Raw genomic sequence first — 21836 nt, 5'->3', positions numbered from 1 at the left:
AACAGATGCTGTCAAATACAGGGTGGTCCAGTTCATAACCAAGAAATTTTAACCACGTATTCTACATCAAAAATAAGCCCTAGTTTGTCATATGAACATATGTTGAGAAATGTTTCCTCTCCGAGATACGGGGTGTTAAAATTATAGAAAAAAAAAATGTTTTTTATTAATAACTTTCACACTGCTTGAAATATTTTTATGAAATTTGAGACATAGTTTTTGAGCGTCAAGGAGCACTTTTTGCATAATATCATTTCTTTTCTTTTCTACCTGTGGCCTCCGTACTGCAGCGAGACTGAATATTTTCAGATGAAAAACTGATACGCCACTGGTTTTTCCGACAATAAAAATTATTTTTCAAATCCTTATTTAATTTGGAGCAAATTCGGTCTCTTGACTTTTTGCTGTACGAGGCACCGTTTCCGGTTAAAAAAATAAAACACATTCTCATGCAGGAAGAAATCGCAAAAATTTTATATAGCAATAAAAAGCTTACTACGGTTTTGTAGCAATTTTCTCCTATTTTTAGGGTAGATTAATTTGATTAGAAAACTTAAATGACATTTTTGGTTTCCAATTACTCGTTTCAATACAAGCATAACCATAAAAGACTGTTATTTCTTTATTGTGGAAAGCAAAGTGTGCCATGGAGGATACTTCGTGAATTTGATAGGAATCCAACAACAAGCAGTCGAATAGCAGCTCGCACAATTCGATTTTCTAAGTCAAAAATTCTTGCAACCCGTCCAAGGTTTACGAGAAGGTGATGAACAGCGAAGGTTATTTTTTTGCCAATGGATTCTTCGTTCAATTGAGCAGAATAGAGACTTTTTAAATACTATATTATGGACTGATGAATCGAGTTTTAGTCGTTGGGGCGTGGTAAACTTTCATAACCAGCATGTATGGGCAACGAAAATCCACATCCCATTCGACCAAGAATTTAGTGTTAATGTTTGACTTGGAGTTTATAATAATCACCTATTTGCACCCTATTTCTTACCAGAACGAGTTAGTGGTGAAAATTTTTTACAATTTCTAATGGCAGAGCTTGCAAATATGTGGGAAAATTTTCCAGTAGAATCAAGATTAGCGGCTTGGTTTCAACTTGACGGTTGTCCAGCCCACTTTCATAGAAATGTGAGGAACTGGTTGGATAATAATTTTCCAGAAAGATGGATCGGACGTAATGGGCCAGTCAGTTGGCCTCCACGGAGCCCCGATATTACCCCTTTGGACTACTTCGTATGGGGGTTTTTGAAAGAAATCGTATATATGACTCCTGTGAACTCAAGGGAAAAACTTATTGGCCGTATTCAAAATGCTTGCGACGAATTGAGAAATCGAAATTTAGCTGCTGCTGTCGGATCTATTAGACGTCGATGTGAATTATGTGTTCAGCAAAATGGGTCATACTTCGAACATCTTCTTTAAGTTCGTTTCGACTGTGGTTGTTAATGCTAATTTTTTTTTAGTTACACGTTTCGTTCACAAAAATAGTCTTATTATTATAATATACCTACCATATCAAATTTTGGCGATTTCTTTATGCATGATAATGTGTTTTATTTTTTTAACCGGAAACGGTGCCTCGTACAGCAAAAAGTCAAGAGACCGAATTTGCTCCAAATTGAATAAGGATTTGAAAAGTAATTTTTATTGTCGGAAAAACCAGTGGCGTATCATTTTTTTATCTGAAAATATTCAGTCTCGCTGCAGTACGGACGCCACTGATAGAATAGAAAAGAAATGATATTATGCAAAAAGTGCTCCTTGACGCTCAAAACCTATGTCTCAAATTTCATAAAAATATTCCAAGCAGTGTGAAAGTTATTAATAAAAAACATTTTTTTTCTATAATTTGAACACCCCGTATCTCGGAGAAGAAACATTTCTCGACATATGTTTATATGACAAACTAGGGCTTATTTTTGATGTAGAATACGTGGTTTAATTTTCTTGGTTACGATCTGGACCACCCTGTATTTGACAGCGTCTGTTTCAAAATAGCGACCACCCCTGTTGGCAGACGCTTACGATTTCAATTCAGTTAAGATCCTAGACCATTTTAACACAACATTCATCTTGGTAACTATTAGGAAGTTCCAATCGATTTTTTCTCATCTTTTCAATTTTTTTTTATCCCATAAGGCGACCACTCACGCCCGGCAGACGAGCGGTTTCAAGTTTTGGTAATAAAGTTGAACCAAAGTGCCAAACCAAAACTTTGGTAACTTATGAGGTAGTTGTTTTTGCTGCCAGCTCTCGGACTATAACTCTTGCGGAAAGTGTCTTGCCCGCACTCAACTGCTTACCCGAACTCTGCTTCGCATCGTTCGGGCAACGGCAGTTTCGTGCGGGCAAGTATCACTTTCCGCACTTGATAGGAAAATAACTATTTCCTGACATTTTGTGAATCTTTATGAGACCGGGTTCTTTTCAGCTTAAATATTTCGGTCTAGATGGTACTTCCGGTTATACCAGAATTTATTGCGCCATACCATTGAGTATTAAACCTCAATTGATACTCAATGGCCATACTTGGTTTGATCAAATGGGATACCCTTTTTACAGAGTTATTGTTTCTGGGCTATAAGGTAGATGCGGGTAAGAGGCCTGTCGGTTTCTAAGGCCTATGGAGGGCTTCCACAATAAGGCCTACGTAACAGAAATTCGATTTATAATGGTCGCCGGTGCTCTGAATTAGCACATTCTTAGATAGCTCCTCAAATATGCGAGTCAGATTTCACAGTGTTATAGGAGTGGTATCAAAAGTGTAAAGTGCTTGGAACACAAATACACTGCGCAAAAAAATTAAAGCACATTAAATGGAAGAAAAATTCAGGATTTCACCGAATCTTATGTGAAAGAAGAGAAATGAACAATTTTCAAAATACTGAAATGCTGATAAGTGATTTAATACTTGGTATTTCCACCCCTTGCGTTAATTACAGCTCGGCAACGACGGTTCATACTCAAAATGAGTGATCTTAAAATGTTCTGATCTAATCCTTCCCAGATTTCTCCGAGTTGGATTCCTAAGTCATCAAGAGTAGCTGGATGATTTTCTGAACTTCTCAGCCTTCTATTGAGGTTGTCCCAAACCTGCTCAATCGGATTGAGATCTGGGCTTCTTGCTGGCCATTCCATTCGAGAGACTTCAACCTCTTCAAGGTACTCCTGAACGATGCGCGCACGATGGGGTCTGGCATTATCGTCCATAAAAATGGAATTTTCACCAATGTATGGCACTACATGCTCTTATATATATATATATATATTCTTTTGAAAAAGAGTGTTACAAATTTTTACAATCTGAAAATAACAATGAAGCGGGTGTAAAGAAATGGAACAAGAGACAGATCCTAAAAACCTGTTCCACGTTCCAGATCTCAGTGTAAGCAGAGGAAAAATGTCAACGGGGTACCATACATATCTTCGTATGATACATGAAAAAAAACAGAGATAAAAACCTCAGAAAAAACTCTCTGTTTGCCAGTATAAGTGTAATGATGATGAATTTGTGTAAAGAATAAGCTGAAAATAATTGAAATTGGAGGACATCTTCTTCCTATGCCAAAATCCAAAAACTTTCTCCCATTCCTTCTACTATGATGGTTGACGAAGAATAATCTGAAAACAAAAAAGAAAGAAAAAAACGAGAGGGGTGTATTGCATTTTATATTACTCATTAAATAATTTTGAAATTAGTAACCCAACTCAAAAAAGAATCGGTAACCGAATGAATACCTTCGAAACCACCCTGAAAACGATATTTTCTACAACTGTTCACCAAGTGGTCTATAGTTTCTTCTTCTGCACCACACTCACATCTTGGACTATCAACAGCATTCCACCTAAAGAGCATGCTATTACACCGACCATGGCCAGTCCTCAGTCGATTTAGAGTACACCAAATTTTTCTTGGAAGATCAAAGCCAGGAACTTTTTTTGAAGGATCAGTAATCAAATCTTTATTAAAGAGATTACATGAATTCCATTCTGATTGCCATTCAAAAATGTTCCTTGTATATACTTATCAGCATTCATAGCTCCATTATCAACGACCACTAGGTCTGTGCGAGCAGTCAAAGATATTCCACCCCATACCAATCGATCGATCCTCCCCCGAAACCAGTAGTATTCAGAAAATTGCACTGAGCATATCTTTCATGTGGACGTCTGTATACAAGGGAACGTCGATAACAATGGTAGAGGCAGAATCTAGACTCATCTGTGAAGAGAACTCTTTCCCAATCGGCCTCGTCCCAATGGAATGCTCTCTCGCAAAATCCAAACGCGCCCTTCGATGGGCTGGGGTAAGAGCTGGGCCTCTTGCCGCGACACGAGGCCTTAAATCATATTCTCTGAGGCGATTTCTTATTGTCTGAGTGCTAATTTGCACCTCATGTGTTTGCTCAAGCTGAATTTGAAGGAGGCGAGCGGTTGCAAACCGTTGTCTCAACGAAGAAACTCTCAAGTAACGTTCTTGAATGGCAGTTGTTACCCGTGGTCTACCCTGTCCTGGTCTTCGGACATTCATACCTGTCTCCCTGAATGGCTGCAACATTCTTGACACACTTGTATGGGAAACTCCAAACCTTTCTGCAATTCTTGTGTATGTCCACCCTTCTCCTCGCAAAATTACCGCTTGGGCACATTTCTCTTGGGTCAAATTGCATGTTTCGCGTTGCGTAGCGATCGAGTGTAGAAAATCAAACGAAAGAAAAACTATTGATCACTAGAATTGATCACTAGAATTGATCGAGGACAACTGATTTTAGAATGGAGCCAATACATTCAAAATCTGATAATATCATCTTTTTTTATTCCTGCTGGGAAAAAACATCTGTATTGAAGAAAACCGTTGAAAGTGGATAACATATGCATGCATAATTCTGATAAAAATAATTATCATTGAGAACACCTTCAGTTGTAGAATAAATTCGAGATTTCCATAATGTGCGTTAATTTTTTTGCGCAGTGTATATACATGCAATAGCCATTGCATTTATTGTAGTACACATCTTCGATACTTCTCTGTCTAGCGCGACACTAAGATAATGGCGTTACATGGATACATTTTTATGTTTTCGCATTGAAAATTGATCTCTATCTCGATTGTGATTGGCGACACTAAGCAACTATCACACTCCATTCTTGGGCCAACAACAAATATTCAGTTTCCATTCTTTGAGTTTATGTTCCAAGAAAAAGTGGTATCATGAGTAGTGCGTTGGTTTGTTAGAGGATGATGCAGATGGTTTTGAGTGTTCTGAAGGGTCTGAAGGATGTTACAAAGAAATTTGATATATTATAATATCATCATCTCATAAACTCATAATAAGTATACTTATGTGTTGAATATGAACCTTAACAAATGCAACAAAATTAATTTGTGTACACTTCTCAACAATTGCTAGGGATACCTGAACTTTCAGGAATATTCGATTCTGATCAGATATCAGAGTAGCATGAATAATATTTCACGAGATTGTGGACAGAAATCAAAACAACAATTGAGATTTTGAAGAATTCCATAATAATGGCTGTATGTTAATTTGATATTCTTGATTTTTTCAGAAATGAATGAGAATTTTCCTGGAAAATTTTTTTCAATTATTTTCAATTGAAATTAAACTGGTTCGATTATCATATTTTGATATCTTTGGCTGATCATACTAACGTTCTGTTAAACAAGCAATCCTGTGCAACTGTTCGAACAAATGCAACCCCATAACCATAATATGGAACCTCCAAAAGCACTTATGAGAACCTCTTTCCCTTTAAACAAGGGTGCGCCCATCGGAGTTGACCAAAGGACTATTCACTTGCAATGATCCTCGCCCCACTGCCGTCGGCGTACTTTGTGTTTCCTATTCAAAATGTTGTGCCGCCTGCGTGCTCTTTATTACTCCCGACGTGTAACGTCTAACAGTCTGATTAGAAATAAGAACTCCTCTTGCAACCCTCAATGATCTAATGAGCCGGGATGCAGCACGTCTGAGATTCCTCCTAGCACTGATGTTCAAATTAAATCTTGAGCAGCTGTTGTACTGGCACTGCTGGCCTACCTCAAGAACATAAGCTAACGAGTTGATTCAGATGAACCTATTCTAAGACTTTGCGAAACGTTCAACCGCCGGGACACTTCTTGCTGGGATCCTGTATCCACTGTATGATTTGTTGAAGTTACACAGAGGAATTGACGTTTTTCCATCGAAGAAGGAGCTGCGTGTCTCTGACGAGGTCAGCATGGTCAGCATTTGCTCTTCTCCGGTTTAACGTTTTCCATATAGTTGTCCCGACGATAGCAAATTGGCTAGTTCAATTCATATCGTAACACTACTTGTTGATTTTCATATCGGCGGGCGATATGTCTCTGAATTAATCTTTATTATCTTTGTATTCATTGCCTCCCGGTTAAGGCGTTATCATTCTTTCATTATTTTACTGCTGGTATCAATTCTGCTCCCACCTTCTCAATTCTTACACGCATGTTGTTTACAATAAGCAAGCCAGTGTACTAGATTAGAGGAAATATGGTTAATATGCCATTGTCTTCGTCTGGGTTTCGATCTTACTAGATGGCGCTCGAGTACTACTCGATAATACTCAGAAGCTACTACCAGTATTTAATTAGGTTTCGTCAATTCCAAGCATTCTTCCATCGCAGAAAGAGCCATGCGAAGATATATATTGGGTGTATATTGTGTAGACAGTGGTAGGTTGTTTCCAGTATATCCGGAAGTTTTAGAGATGTGAAAATTCATGCAAATTTTCAGCACAAAATTATGATTAATTCCCCACAAAAAATGGGAACACTCTTTAATAATAAATTAGGATTTTCTCGGTTATTTTATTAGTAGGTACTCTAGCAGAACTCTGAATACTCAAAATAACCTCCTCCTTCAGCGATACAAGTATAATTGAGTATTCTATTCGATAATCATCACAATCACCGAATCTCTCACCACCGTTATTTGAATATTGCTCTCAGAAACATGTCACCTCCACGTAACAGTAATTCCCTGTGGATAACTCAAACACATTTAATATCTTCATAATTAGAATAGGCAAGATGTGATTTTCTTAATAGGTATTCTTCGTCGAATATTGGGTCGAAAAAAACAGTTTCATTTTTATGAGTGATTGGAGAAACATCAACCTCTCGCTCAGATATAGAAATTCAAGCACTCATCTGGATAGCATATAAGCAAATCTTAATTAAAGAATGTGAAGAAGAGAGAAAGAGAAAAAATAAAAGAATACCTTGGGATATCGCTATATGATCACCAAATTTCTCCAGAAATCTCTGTTCATCTGATTCTGACAATGGAGCAGCGCCACTGACCAAGAATCGTAAATTTCTCAAATACTCCACTTTTGCATCCTCACTATTGATGAGCATGAGAACTAGAAAAATATGAAAAATGTTATACAAACAATTACTCACATATAAAAATTATGATAACTAAGAATATCACAATAAAAAAATTTCCTGTGAGACAAACATAAATATTGCTATAAGAAATAGCTAGTATCGGTCAAGGAACCAAATCAAAGAATACTATTCCTTCAGCGACGTTTCGGCACCTTTATTGGGCCTTCTTCAGGCTACAAATAGAGAAAAACTCATACTGAACCCCAACATCATGTTGGGGTTCAGTTGGCTCTCGGATATCTCCATTGTGTGTGAACCGTGTTGATTCTGTGTACATCGATGATTTTGATCCATGTTATACCTAAATGCTTATTTTATGTTGCAGACGATTTTCTTTAATGAAAGATTCAATTTTTTAATTTTTTCTTGTATTCCGATGGTGAGTTTGTGGAATAGCCTTTTTTGGTGCTTTTTCATAGTTTTATTCACATGTCTGTTCACATTCCGATGTTTAGTCATAATTGACCATCTTTAATTGTTCTTGTCGACCTGTTATTTCATATTATTTCATTTTATTGTTTTCATGTTTATTTTTAATCATTGTAATTTTATATTTGTATATTGTTTTGTTTTTTATGAGTTTTTCTCTATTTGTAGCCTGAAGAAGGCCCAATAAAGGTGCCGAAACGTCGCTGAAGGAATAGTATTCTTTGATTTGGTTCCTTGACCGATACTAGCTATTTCTTATTAAAATTCGGAACGATACTAAAGGTTATCATAAATATTGCTATTTCAAAGAAAGCCCAACTCATGAAGCTACTCAGAAACATATACCCAGTGAACACTAAAACTTGCATGAATAAATTAATAGCAAAAAACATACAAGTGTTCTGAAAATAATAAAATAAACTTTGTAATAGGCAACTAAACCAAACCAATCATTCACCGTTGACTTGACGGTCTATTACTTTTATTTAAGCGCTCAACATTTCGAATTCCTCCAGAAACTGGATTACTTGGTTTTCACTAGAATGAATTATTTAACCGCTACACGTGTTTCGCTATCAGCATATCATCTTTAGGATCCAATATTTTCAGTTTATTATGGATTTTCATCAATTATTGGCATGAATTTTCTCTCGATTTTTAAGCTCCATTGTGGCTACATTCTTATGTGATTTCCAAAAAAGTGTTGTGAATTTACAAACATATTGTAAAGTTCTCGGGGTTGATCAATTTTTTTTCTTTTCTGATGCCTTATCTATTTACACAACTACTACACTAATTAATGTACAAGGACTAACTCTAATTTATTTACACAGTCACTAATTTACTGCAACTACTTTTGCACGTTGTTGTAACTATTCGGAATTCACTGCTCACTCGGCTCTTTTCAGAACTCTAACTGCCTCGCAATCCGCCTTGCGTATCTTCCATAACGCTACGCCCCCGTTCGAGAATATTCTCGCAGCGCCGAGAGCTATAGCGAAATTCGCGATGTTTACGAGCGGCAGCAGGGGCGTATTCGAGGGTTTCGGACCACAACCCAACTTTGGCATAGCTAGCTTCTTCACCTTCAGTTTTGCCAGGTAAACCCTCAGGTTCAACAAGCTACACCACATACCTCTACAGTCAGGTTTGTTATCGAAGAATCTCTTGGTTACAAGGTAGAAAAGGTAACGCCGGTCATCGGCTAGCCTCAGGGCTTTACCGGGACGAGGCTGTTGATTGATACACGGCCTAATTTCTTCCTGAAGACGAATGATATTTCTCTGGACATACGCCGATCTTCAGCGACACCAGGGCTAATGATAAATCTTCAGGCGCCTAGAAGAGATCTTGCTTTCCAGTTCGACATTGATCTTGTCTTGGTCGGCGCTAACTCTAGCTTCAGATACTACATGTTCTAAGTTTTTCACTCCTTTCCTAGCACTTTGTGGCACTTCTTCGGACTGAGTTTTAGATTTGCAGTACACAGCCTCTCAAGAACGTCACTTGAATTCTTCAAGTGGTCATCGAATGTCCGGCCAAAAACAATGACATCATCCAAATAAACAAGGCATTTCTTCCAAGATAATCCTCGAGGAATGTTTTCCATTCGAAAGTTGCAGGTGCATTACAATGACCAAACGGTATTAGTGTGAACTGCCAAAATTCTGTCCTAATCGTAAAAGAGGTTTTCTCTTCGTCCTTGAAATCTAGTTCCACTTGTCAATACACGCTTTTCAAGCCAGAATGCGTGTCCAAAGTGTTGTCAATCCTTGGAATAGGGTAAGAATCCATCTTAGTGACTTCGTTCAGACAACGGTAGTCGACGCAAAATCTGGTGCTGCCATATTTCTTTTCCATCAGAATAACCGGTGAGGACCAGGGACAATGTGGTAGTTCTATTATTCCTTGTTCGGGCATGTCCTTGATAATCTTTTCTGATTCTAGCAGCAACATTTATTCCCAGTAGCCTGTTCGATGAGCCTTATACAACCCTCCCGAAGGCCCGAAGATCTTTGTCTAAGTGCTTCTTCACTACGGTTTCTGCCCGCCCACGTAGGTCAACATCTTTGTTTGTATCTTTACATCCCAAGAATGGAATTTCCAGAGTTCCAATTCTCAAGACGTCGTTTCTCATATTCATCTGGAAGCCGTTATCCTTGATTCCCAAGATGTCATCCTCTATGTATTCTGCTACCAGATTCTTTCTATGTGTTGATAGGTCTTCACCAGTTGCAGTCCGTAAACGAACCATCATATGTAAGATTTTTCCACTATATCCGGCCTCACTTTAGTTCGCGCTGAGCCGGTGTAACTAACATCTTAACCGACCGCCCATCAATTTTACCGTCGACATAAATACTTGATAGCCTGGATTATATCTTCTGAGGCATTGTCGTGGCAGGTTGGTTTATGCCTCTTTTCACCAATCTGCTTTAGTTTTTCCGCTCTTGGTGTTTTGTTGTAGCCAGATTCTTATAGTTGCGCTGAATATGACCTCTCTCGTCAATTCCAGCATCTACATCTTCTATTTCGTTGTCCCTGGACGTACTACGTGTTATATGCTCTCATCGCTGGCTGAGGGTTCTTCGACGGTGGTTCTCATCTTGCTCTTTCCCATGAGCGAACCTTGTTTGGCAGCTTGAAACTGTAGTGCATGGGTCAAGACGTCATCTGAAGTACTAGGTCGTGCCAACCGCAGGGTCTGCTGGGTGTCCATATCTCTCAATCCCATCGACGAATCTCTGGACAGCGAGTTGTTCCAGCAAGTTATCCTGTGCTGTAGGATAAGCCAGTCTTATCAATCTTGCTATTTCTGCTTCGAATATTCCCGCAAGGTTTCTGCACTCTTCTGATGACGACACTTCACCTCAGATTTACTTTGAAATTAAGTTCACGTGACCACGGATCGCATGGATTTCGATACTCATGGGGGGGTTATAACCCCCATTACACAACCACCATCCCGCCCTTGATATATAGTTGTAAATTCACATTATAAGGGGTGCGAAATACTGTTGTATTCCCGATGGTCGAGTAAACAAAAATTCACAATTTTATTCTTCTAAAAACAGTTGAATGAAAGCTTGTTTGCACTCTTGATTTTTTTGAATACTTCCATTAACAATTCTAGCAGACTAGGACTAGATACGTACCTAATGGGGGAACAACGTATAGACCTGTGCTACATGGATATTCTTTCAGCATTGTCGTATACGCTTTCGGGCTGAATTTTCGTAATGTCACCACTTTCCCACCATGAATGACGCTACCATTCATAACTACGTTATAACCAAAAGCGTGGTAAAGTGGTAGAGTCGTGGGAAAAATCTCCTGAAAATCATCTGTGGATAGAAAAATATTGTCGTTAGAATTTTGGTTTTGATTGAATATCTAGTGACAAATGTTGAAACGATAAATGGAAAAAACCAGAAGGACTTCATATCGGCTATTTCTTCTAGTTGTTTTCACTAAAACTGCTTTTATTATCGAAATCATTAGTTTAATACTCCCATATATTCCTTCCTACTAGAAGATAATTAGATTAGATTAGAGGAGGGGCCGAAAGGTCATGCATGCACCTTGACCTACAGATCTATTTTATGCATCCCCGCGGTGTTTACCATTCAGGCAGTAAAGTCCCAGTGAACTTCACCACTTTTCTGGGGGCCACATCCATTACTTGTTCCGGCTCTAGGAACCACGAACCAAGGTGCTGTAGCCTTTTCCGATGAACAGCTTCGCACTCTTATCAAAGCAAGTGTTTGGCTGTCTCAGTGGCTTCTTGTCAATAGCGACAAGTGTCATCGGGCGTTTTTCCCATGTGTTTGAGATGATACCTCACGGGGCAGTGCCCTGTGAGTGCGCCCGTCAATTTCCTCAGTTCTGGTTTACTGAGTGACAGATTAGAAGATGATAAGGAGAGATATCTGATGTATATATTTTTAAAATCAGAAACCTTATGCTTATTATTAAGGTTAAATTAGGATATATTCAATATCCTTCGAATATTTATTATTATTTACAAAAAGTGAGTTGCATTACTCATTACTCCTTACTCCATCTATAACAACAAAAGCAAGCTGACGTTTACCGACCCAGCGACAAGTTTTTTTTAACTTGAGTCAAATCTAAATATTTTTTTTTTTTTTGGTTAAATGAAGTGGCAGATAATTGAAAATAAATAAATTGTCTTCCCCAAATAGTACTTTTCCAGAAAAAGAGCATATGTTCATCGAACAACATTGAAAAAAGAATGGAAAATGAGAATCATTTTAATTCCGAAGAAATCATAACGTTGGAACAAATCTACATTAGGTACAAAGGTTGAACAAAACAGAAAATGAAAAATATTGAATTTTCCTATCCACTTTTATTTATTTTGTCAGCTTTCCTGACTCTTCTGATGTGTTCTCGGTATTAATTGGCTTAGTTTAAGTAGATTGTAACGAGAGGGTAGTTTTCAAACCTACCCCCTCAATTCAGGATTCCGACATCGTTCGGAATTGTAAACATTCCGTACCGTTTTTATTCCGTTTTCCTTTCTGAAAAACGATGTCGCACCGTATAAAACATGTTGAATTGGAAGATAACCGTGTTTTTTGTTCGCTAGCACAGATAAGTCGAAATTAAGACGTCTTCATCGACGCATATTTTACCGAATTTCGACTGTCAGGGCATATCTGATTTCCGCACCCCCTTGTGGGTATAAAATCAGATGTTCCCCCGTAGGTCACTTCACTTACGATTTATTTCCTGCCAGTTGACTTGTGTTTAATTCGCCTGTTTGCCTACGACTAGTGCCGTCGGCCGTCTTAGATTCAATTAGAAGATTTCTTTTTAGTTCAGTTTGGTTTTCGTCCATGATTATAATTTAATAAAACTATTATCAGGAATTTGGACAATCGCTTTATTCTCTCAGGTAATTTTCAATATGCCGACGTTTCGGAGGCGAGTTTCTCCTTCTTCAGGGCTAAAAGACAAAAGAACACATAACGAAACAATCACAAAGACAGCCTCTGATACCAACCTTAAGAATTCAAGTTGTTCGAGAAAATATTATAGCGCAATAATCTCTCATGAGATCAGAATAAAACATAAATCATAAAATCTTTAAAATTAACAGAACGTGCAAACAATTATAATCATAAAGTTGTCAAATCGAAACAGAAGTGTGGGACAATAGAACATAGACAAGGGGGAAAACTTCAAATGTCAAGAATCACAACCAAGACAAGTGACAGAAAAAAAGAAAGAGAGAAGAAAGAAAAATATCTGTCACTTGTCTTGGTTGTGATTCTTGACATTTGAAGTTTTCCCCCTTGTCTATGTTCTATTGTCCCACACTTCTGTTTCGATTTGACAACTTTATGATTATAATTGTTTGCACGTTCTGTTAATTTTAAAGATTTTAAGATTTATGTTTTATTCTGATCTCATGAGAGATTATTGCGCTATAATATTTTCTCGAACAACTTGAATTCTTGAGGTTGGTATCAGAGGCTGTCTTTGTGATTGTTTTGTTATGTGTTCTTTCGTCTTTTAGCCCTGAAGAAGGAGGAACTCGCCTCCGAAACGTCGGCATATTGAAAATTACCTGAGAGAATAAAGCGATTGTACAAATTCCTGATAATAATTTTATTAAATTTTTTTTTAACATTCAGAATTCCAATTTTCTTTTATTTTCTTTTCTTATTCACCGCATTTGGGGCGACTTATTTCTGTTTTGCGAGTGTAAGTGGCCGAATAGAACCCAGAGGTGAGACGACACTCCGTTTTTTTTATATTCACTGTTGGAACTTCAGCTCCCATCTTCACCACTCCTATACCACAGTCTGAGTTAACCCTACTGTAATTAAAGTACCCTGCTGGTGTGGATACCCGGGGGGTACCGAAGGAACTTTGGGGTGGCTCACCCTCCCCTCACTTTTCCCTTCTCTTTCCAGTCCACCCCTACTGTCATTAAAGTACCCTACTGGTGTGAATACCCGGGGGGTACCGAAGGCACTTTGGAGTGGCTCACCCTTCCCTCATTTTTTTTCATCTCGTTCCCGTGTTCACCCCTACGGTTAGGGAAGCACTCTGCTGGTGTGGATACCCGGGGAGTGCCGAACGCGCCTAAGGGTGAGCCGTCGTAATTCTGTGTCGGCATTTTTTATCCCCTAACCTGGCTGAAGTCCGATATATGTCCGTTAAGTGTGCGTCTTAGGTTCTGGCTGGCGAACACGTCCGTAAAACCTCGTATAACGTTTGAGATCGGATCCTGTTTCATTCCGTCCGTTTTGCCCTGTAAATTCACTGATCTCGAGTCGAATTTTATAATAGTGCCATTTGTGTTTCCTTGTACGAGTCGACAAATATAATTTGTTTGCGTTGAATTTGACTTTCACTGGTTGTCCCTAACACCCCAGACACCGAGGAACCTTGTCTTCGGCTAGTAGCTACCAGGGTAGGTTTGCTATTTTCCCTTAAAGAATAGCTGGCGCTCGAGTACTCCCGAGAAAAAGGCGTTACAAGATATAGATAATACACTTCAGATTTATAATCATTGTAAGCATTTTGGGATGTCTAAGTGTATTCAAAATATTTAACAATACGTTTCACTGCTTTATTTTACTATTATATTCAAGAATACATAGTTGAGAGATTATCTTAATATTGTTCTAGCTGAAAAAATGTTATAATGTTTGACCTTCAAAATTCGAAATCTAGATATACTTGTTGAAAATAAAGAAAGGTATGTTTAATCCAACTTCCTTTCTATTTTATTTTTTTTATAGAGCGTATAAAGCATATAAACATGCCCTCTCGTTTTTCAATGAGTTTGAGATCTAGAAATCAAAAGAATAAAATTAGTTGATGATTTCAGCTGGAAAAGTACCATTTTGGAAAAACAATTCACTTTTTCAAATTTTGCGCCACCTAATTTTCGAAACATCCAGATTAGTTATAAATGTAATCTGTTATTTTTTTTGCTCTTACCAAATTTGTGAATAAAATTTTGAAATAGATAAACTCATACATTTTTTAGAGCCGGACTCGGAATGGGATTTTTTATTGTGTTCATCGATAGTGCTCCTGACAAAAAAAATACGAATCAAATATCACAGAAGTGTATAGGATTGTGCAAAAGTTATAATTAATTAAAAATATTAGTAAATCATCCTGAATCTTGGTAACAAAGAATGGTAGACCCATAAAATATAGGTTTCTTCCATCTACCCTGATTGTATGCTCATTGCCCAATGAATTACCCTGTATACTGTTCTGAGATGACTAATGACTCAAATATTAGACCATTATAACCAATAGAAGGGATGAAATACGCACCTGAAGTTTCATTTAAGAAACGCACCTCTGGTGGTTTATGGTGCTGAAAAAGGTTCGACACTATATTATTATGTGTCAGTTGAACTCCTTTCGGTAAACCGGTTGTACCACTCGAATAAGGTAGAAATGCTGTGTTTTCAGGGCTACCAGGTCTAATATCAGGATAATTTATTTCGGCATTCAAAAGTTCGTGAAAGTCAATGGTATCATTTGGTAAATCTTGTCCATTCTAGGAAAAGGAAAAACGTTCAACACCGGACAAAGTAAATCGTGGCATAGCAAAAAAACAACATGGAATAGTTGGAATATTTCAATATTTTTTTGTAAACATGTGACTAAGTTTGAAATAAGTTGAACTACTCGGACAAGAATATACATACTCTTATATAAAACAGCCAGAATGTACACCTAACAATGATAACGAAAGCAAGAATAGTTCATGAAAAGATGAGAAATTTAATCCGACCCTTGAGAGGAATCTACACCGTTATAGTGGACAGTTCAAAAAGGAAAAATGAATATCTTACGTCAGAAACCACTAATTTATATGGGGTTTTCATTATACATCAATTCAATCAGTTCGTCACCTCGGAAAGTCAGAAATTTTTTTATTCGTCAAACGGAAAACAATATTTTTTTCATTTAAGAACAAATATTCATTCATGTTATTAACTTTCCGAGGTGCAGTTATCTATTCTATGAATTTGAACATGAAAAAAATTCTCGAAAAGTCTCGTCATTGGCTACAATTAGTATCCTAGTGAAATTGAAAAAAGTGTTAAGTGTTGCCATCTCTGGGTGTTACTTGAAGATTTAATTTTTCATTCAATTATTCCCCTCCCCTTCAGAAATGCAGCCTAGGAGCGCCCTTAACCTGAAGAAATCACATTTAGCAATACAGGAACATTTTTTGGACATTGGAAAGCATACTTTTCATGGATTGAATAAAGTTGAGATTTCCTTCTGAGACAATGAAGTATCATTTCGAACAGACAATGAAAGCCGCTTAGTTTTTGTTTTATTTCACCTATTTCTTATCCATCTCTTTAAAGTTTATTCTTGGTAATCAAATGACTTAAAGATAAATAATTGTTAAAGACCCATTCTCGAGTTACTTCAGGAAACTGATGTATTCGATCAAATGAAAACTGAAATTAACATTCAATGATGCATATTCAATTGATTTCATTCATGAAGATTCAAAATTCAATTCGTTATGAGTGCCACGCAATATTATTTGAACAGTTTACGTAGCTATCGAAGAAATCATGAAATTCATTGTACAGGGTGATTTCGCGAACTTTATGTGATACGGTCTTGCAAATCGAATAATATTTCATTGCAGTTTTCTGGAACCTCATGGAAGCTATCTTCATTCCAAATAAATAGCAAATAAATGGGTGATTCAGTTCAGAAGATAGAATGGTTTTAATTTCCATTCAAATTTGAAAAACACCCTGTTGGTAAATCTGAATCTAGAACTCCTAGATAATACGATATAGGTGTTGTCTACCTGACATTAAAATGTTTCCCATCTTATCCGGGACACCCTGTATAATAGGTCCTTCGAATTTCTATTTTCATATTCTAAAATTTTTCATGATATTATAACATTCAGACAACAACTTCAGAATAAGTCGATTCAAACTAAAAAATTTTTGTCGAGAAGCACTATATTCATTCAACAAATTTAAAAGAATTATAACTGTTCGGTTACTGATACTGAAAGATGAACGGAAATTTCAGCTTAATTAATTTCTACTAGTCTTGAAACGAGAACACAATCAATAAATAAATTTCCAAGTGCAAATAATTGCAAAAATTTACCCAGTAGATTAACTAGAGTACCATCCCAGCAAACACTGAAATGCAGTCACTGTACAAAAACTGTACATCGTTGCTTCAATTGACTGCAGTTACGGTAATGCAATAACTGCACCAAAAAGGACCGTATATGTCCAGGTGGACTTTGCAGTTACTGTACAGTACAAACTGCATTCGACATACAGCCACAGCTGCACTTCAAAAACAGCGATGGCATCGCAATCCACTGTACAGCAAGCTGCAATTCAAATGCAGCAGTGACGTGCTAAAACTGTACAGCAAGCTGTACTTCAAATGCAGTATTCACTTTGGAAAAACTGCACAGATAGCTGCACTTCAAATGCAGCAGTTACGTGCTAAAACTGTACAGCAAGTTGTACTTTAAATGCAGTGGTCACTGTGCAAATACTGTACAGTTAGCTGTGTTTTATATGCAGTTTGTTCACGCAAGAACTGTACAGCAACCTGTATTTTATATACAATAGACACTGTGCTCAAACTATACAGTAGCTGCACTTTAAATGTAGCAGTCACTGTGTAAAAACCATATCGAAACTTGTAATTACGAAACAATATTCTATTAGAGAAGTTTCCTAGTTATAAACAGAAAATCTATTCTGCAAATCAGAAATTTTCAATTTCCCTTAGTATTTTTGCGGTAAGCGCAAAGGTGACTTCACGCCAATTGAGACATAGCCTACTCTTAGGGGTGGAGATTAATGAAGCATAGGAGTTAGCTACGACAATCGTAGATTGTGCCTGCTATAAACGCTGGTTACATAGAGGACTTAGAGTAATGCGTCGCCGGTGGCGCCATCGTTTGGCGTATGCTGCACCGCAATAGACGTGTATGCTACCCTGTGATCGCAACCGTCAAGAGCAGTGATGCCATCATTTGGCTAATTCTGGTACCACCATGGTGCGATGAAGTATTCTTCTATCATGGGTATAATCCATATTTTGGTAATGAACGGAGTCTTCAATTATTGAATTAAATCTGTTTATGAAATGTCTCTTTAACCTTCATAATCGAATTATCAACTTCTTGAAGAAGGTATATGTCTAAGTTTTAGGAATTCCTATGAATTATTATTCTATATTCTATTATTAACTCTATATCAAATACTCCATTTTTGAAATCAAGAATTGCAAATACAGAAACTGTGCAGTCATTGTATATCAAAAACTGCGTTTTGAAAATGCAGAATTATCAATACAGAAACTGTGCAGTTACTGTATATCAAGAACTGCGTTTTGAAAATGCAGAATTATCAATACAGAAACTGTGCAGTTACTGTACATCAAGAACTGCGTTTTGAAAATGCAGAATTATCAATACAGAAACTGTGAAGTTACTGCACATCAAAAACTGCGTTTTGAAAATGCAGTATTATCAATACAGAAAATCTGCAGTCACTGTACATCAACAACTGCGTTTTGAAAATGCAGAACTATCAATACAGAAACTATGCAGTCACTGTACATCACAAACTACTTTTTGAAAATGCAGAATTATCAATACAGAAACTATGCAGTCACTGTACATCACAAACTGCATTTTGAAAATGCAGAATTATCAATACAGAAACTATGCAGTCACTGTACATCAAAAACTGCGTTTTGAAAATGCAGAATTATCAATACAGAAACTATGCAGTCACTGTACATCACAAACTGCGTTTAGAAAATGCAGTATTATCAATACAGAAAATCTGCAGTCACTGTACATCAAAAACTGCGTTTTGAAAATGCAGAATTATCAATACAGAAACTATGCAGTCACTGTACATCACAAACTGCATTTTGAAAATGCAGAATTATGAATACAGAAACTGTGCAGTTACTGTACATCAAAAACTGCGTTTTGAAAATGCAGAATTATCAATACAGAAACTGTGCAGTTACTGTACATCAAGAACTGCGTTTTGAAAATGCAGAATTATCAATACAGAAACTGTGCAGTTACTGTACATCAAGAACTGCGTTTTGAAAATGCAGAATTATCAATACAGAAACTGTGCAGTTACTGTACATCAAGAACTGCGTTTTGAAAATGCAGAATTATCAATACAGAAACTGTGAAGTTACTGCACATCGAAAACTGCGTTTTGAAAATGCAGTATTATCAATACAGAAAATCTGCAGTCACTGTACATCAACAACTGCGTTTTGAAAATGCAGAACTATCAATACAGAAACTATGCAGTCACTGTACATCACAAACTGCTTTTTGAAAATGCAGAATTATCAATACAGAAACTATGCAGTCACTGTACATCACAAACTGCATTTTGAAAATGCAGAATTATCAATACAGAAACTATGCAGTCACTGTACATCAAAAACTGCGTTTTGAAAATGCAGAATTATCAATACAGAAACTATGCAGTCACTGTACATCAAAAACTGCGTTTTGAAAATGCAGAATTATCAATACAGAAACTGTGCAGTTACTGTATATCAAGAACTGCGTTTTGAAAATGCAGAATTATCAATACAGAAACTGTGCAGTTACTGTACATCAAGAACTGCGTTTTGAAAATGCAGAATTATCAATACAGAAACTGTGAAGTTACTGCACATCAAAAACTGCGTTTTGAAAATGCAGTATTATCAATACAGAAAATCTGCAGTCACTGTACATCAAAAACTGCGTTTTGAAAATGCAGAATTATCAATACAGAAACTATGCAGTCACTGTACATCACAAACTGCATTTTGAAAATGCAGAATTATCAATACAGAAACTATGCAGTCACTGTACATCAAAAACTGCGTTTTGAAAATGCAGAATTATCAATACAGAAACTATGCAGTCACTGTACATCACAAACTGCATTTTGAAAATGCAGAATTATGAATACAGAAACTGTGCAGTTACTGTACATCAAAAACTGCGTTTTGAAAATGCAGAATTATCAATACAGAAACTGTGCAGTTTCAGTACAGCAATCTCTGTGCTGCATTCTGGTGGCATTTGTAGTGCAGTATTTGTACAGTTGCTGTATATTGTGTTTGTTGGGATCCAGAGTATGCGTTATGCGTTATGATTATTATCAGATTTAAATATTCCGCAAAACGTAATGAAAGACGCGTCTACGAAACGAGACTTATGGCCATATGCACCGTTTCATTAAACGAGATTAATTCCTTCAACATGCTTTTTTGCATAGAGATTCTATGCTTAAACGTCGTTTAAGCTTCATTGAAAATGACAATTTCTCAATTTTCGTTCGTAACTCAAAATCTATGAACGTTAGGCTGGATCTGTTTTCAGTTTTGGATTAGTCAAGAAAAAGAGCTCGAGATTGTGTCGTCCGTTTTCTTCTAGATGCTATAGTTCTCGAGATCCCTTCAGTAGACAACGAATTTTGCCCACCCTGTACAATGACCGTTTTTTTTTCACTATTCTGACAGGCTCTCCCGGACAATTCCTCTATATGCAGGTCTAATTTTTGGTAGAGGTACTCTACAGGGTCCAAGGTGTCTCCCTTTATATTAATCTGACACGCTCGAGTGAATCCCGAATTTCCCTCTTGGGCTCCTCAACTATAAGTGAAGTATATATATTGCGAGTTTCATTTTTTTCCTCACGAAATAATAGCTTATGCCAGCGGCGTAGCTACGCAGGTGCAAGAGTGTGCAGTGCACCGGGGCCCCCGAGCTTAGGCGGCCCCTAAGAGGGGGCAAAAATCCCGTTTGAAATGTCTGAAAAACATTTCATATAGAATTTTTCAATTTCTTCTTCTATTATTATATGAAAAAATTATAATGAGTATCTATTTCAATTGATTATTTCACTAGAAATTCATTCACATTACATTGAATTTTGAATCATTAAAAATTGCTACTCGCTACTCTTCCGTACAGAGATTTCCAGTTCTTTTGTGCCTTATCATGTTAGGTACATTTGTGCCTCTAGTATTACTGGGTGTAATATAAAATCTGTTGTCGTCATTACCGCCCGCTCTCCTTGCCACCCACCACCCAGATTGAACTGCATTTTATTTTCTATTTACATCCCTTAAGTTCTTTAGAAGATTGTTGTTCCGCAGTACCGAAATGTTGATTAATTTTTTTTCCAACTCTCCCGTCCCGAACAGTTCCAAATTCTATAAAAAATTCTGCTACTTTGGTGCTTCGAAGCTATGTATTCTTTCCCGATAAGGTATGTTTCATGTTGTTCCTTATGTTGATTTGCTGAAAACGCTTTGAAATTACTCGCATTTTTTTTTCAACCCAACAGGTTTTTTATAATTTTTTCATAATTTTTTCCGCAGCATTGTCAATCGCTTTAAGTCTGAAAAATCCATCGTTGGTATATATTTACCATTTTTGATGAAACTCAATTATATGTTCTTGTTTTAGAGATGGTTCAAAATGTTGGAATTACTGAAATAATTTTTTGGATTTTTTTTTTCCCAGCAATTTGGTCATTAAATTAGAATTTTTTCCCTTCATATTTTTATTACTTATATCTGTTTTTAAGTATATCCACATTTATAAAAGGTTTAGGTTATTGATATACTCTATCATATTTCATATATTTTGGTTCACCAGGTTACTGTCACGCAAAGTGTAAACATTTTTGCTGCTCTAAGGTTGTGTTTTCGAATTCCAATTATGGATAAAAAAAGAAACCAGTGGTACGTTCAAGCGCAAACCACTCCAGGAAAGAGAAGATAGTAGTTAACAAAAATTACCCAAAATTGACAAATTTTTTATTCAGCCTTTTACAAAAGTAGTAACGACCGAAATATTTTTATTGATATTGATAGTGACCCAGATAGAGATAATGTGAGCGGTGCAG

General features: G+C 36.9%; 1 protein-coding gene across 1 annotated transcript in view; it reads right to left on the bottom strand.

Moving 5' to 3' along the window:
- Nucleotides 1-21836, bottom strand: part of LOC123310118 (4-coumarate--CoA ligase 3-like) — a 34672-nt gene that overhangs the window by 1623 nt on the left and 11213 nt on the right. The window contains exons 4-6 of the mRNA XM_044893510.1: nucleotides 15203-15431; nucleotides 11029-11217; nucleotides 7273-7416 (exon numbers count right to left, since the gene is read on the bottom strand). Of these exons, the coding sequence (XP_044749445.1) occupies nucleotides 7273-7416; nucleotides 11029-11217; nucleotides 15203-15431 (562 nt within the window). The remainder of the gene's footprint in view (nucleotides 1-7272; nucleotides 7417-11028; nucleotides 11218-15202; nucleotides 15432-21836) is intronic.

This window comes from Coccinella septempunctata, chromosome 3, assembly GCF_907165205.1.
Source record: "Coccinella septempunctata chromosome 3, icCocSept1.1, whole genome shotgun sequence".
NCBI lineage: Eukaryota > Metazoa > Arthropoda > Insecta > Coleoptera > Coccinellidae > Coccinella > Coccinella septempunctata.
This window is presented reverse-complemented; position numbering and strand designations above follow the sequence as displayed.